This window comes from Rana temporaria, chromosome 6 (assembly GCF_905171775.1).
Source record: "Rana temporaria chromosome 6, aRanTem1.1, whole genome shotgun sequence".
Classification (NCBI taxonomy): Eukaryota; Metazoa; Chordata; class Amphibia; order Anura; family Ranidae; genus Rana; species Rana temporaria.
In genome coordinates this window covers 105,718,288-105,726,110 of record NC_053494.1, presented here as the reverse complement: position 1 = coordinate 105,726,110, position 7,823 = coordinate 105,718,288, and the positions used below count along the sequence as shown (strand labels likewise).

Sequence of the window (7,823 nt, the reverse complement as noted above, 5' to 3'; positions counted from 1 at the left end):
ATCACATGGCAATTACTGTAAAACGCGTAACTGGATGCATTGGTTCTAAATGGCACCCCAAACGGGGTGATTTTCGCACGACATAATCATGCAACAAAATGAGCCTTACAAAAATTGTGTGCAGCTTGTAGCCAATAAAAGAAGGATTTGACAAACGCGCATAGAGCAGTCCATTGAAGTTGTGAAAATCCCCCACACAAAGTCACGAGCGGGAATGTGACTTCCCATTAAGCAAAATGTGAATGGGGTCTCAGAGTTCAGTCTGAACTGAAGCCAAATTTGCACCAGTCTGACCTCATCCGGTGACTAGAAATTGAAAAGGCTGCTCCCATATAGATAATTGCAAATTATACATAGGAATACAGGGGTTATATATTAAGACCCCTTTCACACTCAAGCAGTTTTTAGGACTTTTAGCACTAGAAATAGCCTCATAAAAGCTCCGGAAAACTGCCGCCCATTCTGTGCAGTGTGCGCTGTCACACCGGGGCAGTGCGCTTGCGGGTTGTTCGAAAAAGTCCTGCAAGCAGCATCTTTGAGGAAGCTTGGGAGTGCTGTATTTAGCTCTCCCAAAACCCCCCTGCCCATTCTGGACAGGGCTTACGAGGCCTTAAAGCGGAGGTCCACCCTAAAAAAATAAAAATGCCAAAAAGGCTTAAAAAATATTGAAAAAAAAGTGGCTGTTACCAGGCAGATCTCCTAACCTGCCTCTTCCTTGTCCGCGGTGGGTCTTCTTTCTTCTCCCCTTCGCGCTGCCTCCTGGGAAATGGGGAGCGGTGTCTTCTGGGACCTTGTGTGTGTCCCAGGAGACATCCACTTATTCACATAGCGCCGCGCGGCTCATGCATGCGCAGTAGGGAATCGGGCAGTGAAGCCTCAACGCTTCACTTCCTGATTCCCTCATCGAGAGTGGTGGCGGGGCAGCTGAGACCCGAGTGATTGCTCGGCTTCCGACATCGCGGGCACCCTGGACAGGTAAGTGTCCTTATTAAAAGTCAGCCGCTACAGTGTTTGTAGCGGCTGACTTTTAATGAATTTTTTTTAAGCTGGATATCCGCTTTAAAAGCACAGCAAAACTGGACTTTTTACCTTTTTTAAGGTGAAATCCGCCCCGTTAGCGGCTGAAAACCGCTGTTTTAGCGGCGCTGCAGTGTGAAAGGGGTCTAACACGCTGTGATTTTTAATGGCCTCTTTTATTGGTACAGTTAAAAATTCCTTTTAAGAAAAACCTCCAGTCCCTCTTTAATTAGTGGCACAGTGTATGAGAAGAAAGCTCTTGGAGCTGGCATTACTATACTATACATGCCAGTGTACACAACCGTTCATTTTCCTCACAAGGATAAAAAGAAGTGCAGTCTCCCTTCTATCTATCCCCAATGTGTATAGCTACATACCATTGTCACACATCATAGACAGCACACACCCATAGACAAAACCATGTTCATACTCTTATTGGGTGTGGCTGCATGGACTTTAAAATGCCGCACCTTACTATGTGATACTGCAACACACGGCCTTTTACCGCACTATTACTAATTCCTCTCTCGCTGATCTTCATTGACATCATAACATTCTGGTGAAGACTTGCTTTTTTTTTTTTTTTTTTTTCTCCTCACATGATATCCTTCCGCCACCCGCAATCCTCCTAGCCAATCCGAATGCCGGTTCCTGTAACTTTCCTTATATGGCCTGGCCGGCTGGGAGCGCGCAGCATAAAACCGGTGCCGAGCCCTCTTTAGTTCAGTGACCGCTTGCATCGCTTTGAGGTTAGTTCGGAGGAAGCACGTAACACAAGGTAATGGCGATGTAATGTTAAACGTTGTTTTATTGTATTATTTGGCTGTCGTGCTAACAGAGGGCGCAGGTCAGGGATTAATGGCGGTTTTCGAGAGCAGTTTTTTTTTTATTTATTATTATGTCTTTCTCCTTCAGTCTGCCTAAGGGTAGCAGGAAGCACGTTCCTCTTTGTATAAGCAGGGACCTAATGGGTTCCCAGTGAACTGGGCTAGTGCAGGCAATGCTTTGGCCATTTAGGTATTGCATACACCCCAATGAGGGGGGGGGGGGGGAGACATTCTTGGATTTCTTAAAGGTCTACTGCCCCTTCAAGCATGCTTGGCTAGTAAGAACTAGGCAATGACCCCCAATTTTATATATATATATATATATATATATATATATATATATATATATATATATATATATATATATATATATATATATTCATGGGTTATAGTGAGGCTTACTAAAGGTCATATCCCATTTAGCAGTCCTGACCTCCAAGGAACTAATCAAAAGATTGGGTTGGTTTAAAAATGTAGAGTTGTATATGATGTAGCCCTAAATATGCTCTTCATGCAGTCCATTTACTAAGTATTAAGCATTTAATGGCTGTAAGGCTCTTCAGTTCCCTTTTTAAAATGTTGTAATTTTTGTACAATGTTGCAGCGTTAGGCTTGTCCCTCTTGCAGCATGTAGTGGGTTAAGTGACGCGCTATGTCCCCACCCCCCCTAACGTTAATCTGCTCTGTTGCCTTATTTGGTAATTCTTCAGTCCAGGACTTCCCTTTGTTTTATCGAGAACTGGTGCAAACCCATACGCCCTCTGCAGGCAGCTTTGTTGGTGCACCGCACATTGTGTTTGGCTTGCTGACTAACTTTCATTCCATTTTCAGATCACAATGGATGATGATATTGCTGCCCTGGTTGTCGACAATGGCTCTGGAATGTGCAAAGCTGGCTTTGCCGGAGATGATGCTCCTCGTGCCGTGTTCCCATCCATTGTGGGTCGCCCAAGACATCAGGTGTGTATTTTTCTATATATATATTTTTTTTTTCGTGTTAAACTTGAGCAGTAAATGGCTAGTTGTAAATGTTCTTGCAATGTTCCTGTAGGTTGTACGAGAATTCTGTAGCAACAGATTTGTTAAATTAAGTGTATCTCTGCAAATGCTAAAGACTTGTGCAATATCATAGAACAAGCTTTTGTTTTATTTCCTAGCTGAGCAACCTTGAGTGGTACTTTTTACCCAACAAGCAGCTTTATAACCTTGCTTGCACTAAACAGATGTACTTTATTAGACCTACCACCCATTCACTGTGCTTGACCAAATATGCTAAGTAATCTGGCTGATTAAATCTTATTGACCAGTTTTCCCTTTTTACATGGTTGCCTTTACAAAGGTCTGATATTAAGATGGGCTTTAAGGAAGTGGGTTGGTGGGCAGTTCATTTTTTAGGCGCGGTCAGGTTGGTAACCTACTGCTGTGATGTGCTAGCTTATCAGGTCTATTTTGCATTAGTGTAGCACAATCTATGCCAAATGCAATTTTTAAAATGCTGAGGGGAAAAACACAATGTTCTTTGTGCCCCCTGGACCTCTTAGTCATGGACATGCAGAACAAAAGGCTACTCCTATTCATTGTCAAGCTGTCATGGCACACCTCCCACGTGGCAGCTGCTACTGCTGCCTTGGTTGTATGGCCCAGTTCAAACGCTGGATTGTAAGAGTAGCTTTTTATTTTTTCACAATCGGCAAGTTTTTTTTTTTTTTTTTTTTTTTTTTTTTTAAACGTCCATCAACTCAAGTTGGGGTGTGGAATGCTTAGGTGAAAAGCTGCATCTAGGTTCAAAGTGAATTAAGTGGGATAGAAATACAAGAGCTCATATTACTTGATTAGAGAATCCATTCTTCTTGGAGCAATGCATATACATGCCAGATGTCACGGGATCTTATCTGTATATGTTTGGTTCAGGTCATTGGCTTGCAACTGTTAAGATTGAAGAGCATAGTTTGCATGTTCAGAGACGGGTATTTGTGGGGTTTGTCTTTTAAATAAATTTGGATTTATGCAGTTTAACACTTCACTTTTATTGCAGTGGGGGAGGGAGTCCATATCTTGATCTGCCTTTAAAGTGCTATCCTCTGGCACACAAAGGGGGGTGCAATATATTGTATAGGGCAGACCTTGAATAGACATTTAGTCTTAATCATTGATTGTGATCTTTGTACAACCTAGCTTAAATGGCTACTAAATTGCTGGAATACTTGCACTTCTCCAGCTACATAACTGTAAAGTTAAATGCTAGCAATCTTCTTGGGTTTATTTTTCTATAAAGAACTGTGTTCCATTCAGTCAAGTTTTGGGCGTGCCTCTTTTTAATGTGGACAGACCAGCTTGCAGCTGCTGCCCAAGAGCCTTAAGGAAGCTGTGTGCTTCAGTTGTTCCCTATTGAGGGAACCATGAAGATCTATTTGTGATATGTGCAAGACTACTCCTCCCACTGCAAAAGTGTCTTCATTTACAGTTGTGCAATGTGCATGTCCTGCATAATCTTTTACTTATGTTGAAACTGCTGGTTACTCAGCAATAAATGTAATCGATGTGGCTTTAAAGTCCATATTGGAGGCTGTTTCCTGGCTGATGGCTAAATATTAAAAGCATACGTGTCCATGCTGCATTTGTGGGCACAAGAGCTGATATTTATAAAAATGGATGTAATCGTGCCTCTGCCAGCTAAGTTTTTAGGTGGTTTGACTAAATGCATAGCTGATGCTACACCATATATTTGCTTTCCAGTAAAATCTTTACTGTCAAGTGCCAGTTAAAAAAAAGAAAAATAAATGGTGTAAGCTGCTCTTCTGGGGTCCCCACTAGTTAAACTACCTGGGGGGAGGTGCCTCCATCCCAGTGGATTGACCACAGTAGAAGCCATTGGCTGCTGCCAACTCTCCTTAGCGCAGGGGTCTTAAACTGGTGGCCCTCCAGCAGTTGCGGTGCTACAAGTCCCATCATGCCTCCTGCCTGAGGGAGTCATGCTTGTAACTAAAAGCCTTGCAATGGGACTTTTAGTTTAGCAACAGATGGAGAGCCACCAGTTTGAGACCCCTGCTTGGAGCATATAGAGCTGTGTAGACACAGCACCGGATTGAGATCGGGCTCGGGTAAGTGTTTAAGTTGGGAGGGGGCAGGGCATCTTTGAGGGTTTCTGCTTCCAATAGTAATGGGGTTGCTACTTCAAACTCTTGCTTACCTAGAAATGTTATAGTGGTTACCATGCAACAAAAAAGCATGTGGATTCCTATTTCATTGAGCAAAAGGTCATCCTGATGGCTGGTTACTGACATGTCAGTTGCTGATGTACAAAATGGGCTTGTGCCATGTTCATAGCCATATCAATGACACAACAGCAAACCTTTAACTGTTTATTATTTAACAAAATGCATTATGTCTTTCAGGGTGTCATGGTTGGCATGGGGCAGAAAGACAGTTACGTAGGTGATGAAGCTCAAAGCAAGAGGGGTATCCTTACTCTGAAATATCCCATTGAACATGGAATTGTCACAAACTGGGATGATATGGAGAAAATCTGGCACCACACCTTTTACAATGAGTTGAGAGTTGCCCCAGAGGAACACCCAGTGCTTCTGACTGAAGCTCCACTTAACCCCAAAGCAAACCGAGAAAAGATGACACAGGTACTACAACTGATTTTAACCTTAAATGTTTAATTCACTGCCTAATATATGATGTTAACAGGTTTATTTGCTGTCCATACAGGGTTCTGTTGCCCAAGTCTACTTTGGAATATCTACAGGTTCTTATTGTAATGCCCTTTTTGCTTGTGCCACTAACAGTTGTGCAGTTTGACTATTTTGAACCTTAACTCTTGAGTTGTGTTAAAAGATCACTGCCTGCTTTATTTTATTTTTTTTATTTCCTATGCTCACATTTTAGCTTTGACTTAAAGCGGTTGTAAACCCCCCTATCTTTTTCAGCCAAGGAAGCTGCCATCTTGGCCTTTGTTCAATCTTCAACTGCCATGAAGCTGCACATGTGATCAGTTATGACACCAGCCATTGGATGGTTTGACAGTTTGAGAGCACAACCAATGTGCAGTTAGCATTCCCGGCATGCCGGGAATGTTAACAGTTTTTTTAAGGGTGGGTTTACAACCGCTTTAATGTGATTTAAAGTGAGATTTGAAGTGTCCAAACACCACTTTCAATCTTGCAAGTACACCTGCATGGTTTGCAGTCTTTAATGTGTGAGCCTCTGATTAACCTCCTCCACTATGTCTTCTTACAGATCATGTTTGAGACCTTCAACACTCCAGCAATGTATGTTGCCATCCAGGCTGTACTTTCTCTGTATGCCTCTGGACGTACCACTGGTATTGTGATGGACTCTGGAGATGGTGTCACTCATACTGTGCCAATCTATGAGGGCTATGCACTTCCTCATGCCATCCTGCGTCTTGACCTGGCTGGACGTGACCTGACAGACTACCTCATGAAAATTCTGACTGAGAGGGGTTACAGCTTTACTACCACTGCTGAGAGAGAAATTGTTCGTGACATTAAGGAGAAGCTATGTTATGTAGCTCTGGATTTTGAGCAAGAAATGGCTACAGCTGCCTCTTCATCTTCTCTGGAGAAGAGCTATGAGTTGCCTGATGGGCAGGTCATTACCATTGGCAATGAGAGGTTCAGGTGTCCAGAAGCCCTGTTCCAACCATCTTTCCTTGGTAAGCATTGTAAAATGTGGCTTGTGTGGTAGGGGTTTCTTGGCTTTCTTTTTCTAACCTAAAATGTTAATTTTTGTCTTAGGTATGGAGTCATGCGGTATCCATGAAACTACCTACAATTCTATAATGAAATGTGATGTTGATATTCGTAAGGATCTGTATGCCAATACTGTACTTTCTGGAGGAACCACAATGTATCCAGGAATCGCTGATAGGATGCAGAAAGAAATAACTGCACTAGCTCCAAGCACCATGAAAATCAAGGTATGTATCGGTTAACCAAAGACTGGGAAAGACTTGGGTTTTTGAAAGGTGGTGGGGGGGGGGGGGGGGGGGAGGGGGAGATAAATAAAGCATGTGGGCTGGAGTTGGCCATCTGTGGGTTTTCAGTGATATGTGTATTTTAGGTGCTGAATATGGGTTTTGTATTGCAGGTTTTTAATATATTTTGTATGTTTTACAGATTATTGCACCACCAGAACGTAAATACTCTGTATGGATTGGAGGCTCCATCCTGGCATCTCTTTCCACCTTCCAGCAGATGTGGATCAGCAAGCAGGAGTATGATGAATCCGGGCCATCAATTGTCCACCGCAAATGCTTTTAAGGACTTTCCCTTATGTTCATTGTATTTGCGCAGAAAGATCACTGGCATGGCTTTCCCCATTGGCGCTTGGCTCAGGATTTAATAACTGGAATGGAGAGATGGGGACAAACACCAACCCACAGTGCACCTGAGGACTAACAGTATTTTTTTTTTCTCTCTCTCCAAGTGTATAGTGCATTGTTGAAAAGTGTCCTCAATGCTGCTCAGTTGGAGCTCTTACAAATGGTTGTGTTGCTTATTTGTGCAGCTATATACCCGAACTTTTATTTTTTTTGTATCTTCTGCCTTGACCAACCACTCTTCTCTTTATCTCATGAGCCCTATCCCTAAACATTCTGAAAAGTTTACATTGTTAATCTTTGAGAGATGCAAGAGGTCAGTGAACAAACTCAATAAAGAAAAAAACATTCAATGTCTCTTTGACTTTTTGTGTGTAAGGGTCTTGTGCTCGAAGGGGGGGGGGGGTGGGGTGGTTTAGCTAAGAAGCACATCTAGTCCATTAACAGTTTATAAATGTCTGAGCTACAAATTGACTATGTAGTACAGGGGTGCCCAACCTTGAATAGCGAGGGCCACTTAAGTGACTTAATAATCGGTTGCAGGCCACAATATGGGCTCTCTGAGCCTCCCATACGGAAGGGGACAGATGCCCTAGTGGGGTTTTATTTTTTAATTGGAGGTAGGCAGC

General features: G+C 42.8%; 1 protein-coding gene across 1 annotated transcript; it reads left to right on the top strand.

The window, feature by feature from the left end:
* Window positions 1–1,687: 1,687 nt before the first annotated feature.
* ACTB (actin beta) lies at window positions 1,688–7,551 on the top strand. The gene is made up of 6 exons (XM_040357114.1): window positions 1,688–1,795; window positions 2,676–2,804; window positions 5,240–5,479; window positions 6,090–6,528; window positions 6,611–6,792; window positions 6,992–7,551. The coding sequence occupies exons 2-6, from the start codon at window positions 2,682–2,684 to the stop codon at window positions 7,133–7,135; spliced, it is 1,128 nt and encodes a 375-aa protein (XP_040213048.1). The 5' UTR covers window positions 1,688–1,795; window positions 2,676–2,681; the 3' UTR covers window positions 7,136–7,551.
* Window positions 7,552–7,823: the final 272 nt, after the last annotated feature.

Excerpts from the sequence above, each read along its gene's own strand:
- ACTB (XM_040357114.1), top strand. The coding sequence starts at position 2,682 with ATGGATGATGATATTGCTGCCCTGGTTGTCGACAATGGCTCTGGAATG. Across the intron at positions 5,480-6,089 it reads ACCGAGAAAAGATGACACAG|ATCATGTTTGAGACCTTCAA; the intron begins GTACTACAACTG and ends GTCTTCTTACAG. Across the intron at positions 6,529-6,610 it reads GTTCCAACCATCTTTCCTTG|GTATGGAGTCATGCGGTATC; the intron begins GTAAGCATTGTA and ends TTTTTGTCTTAG.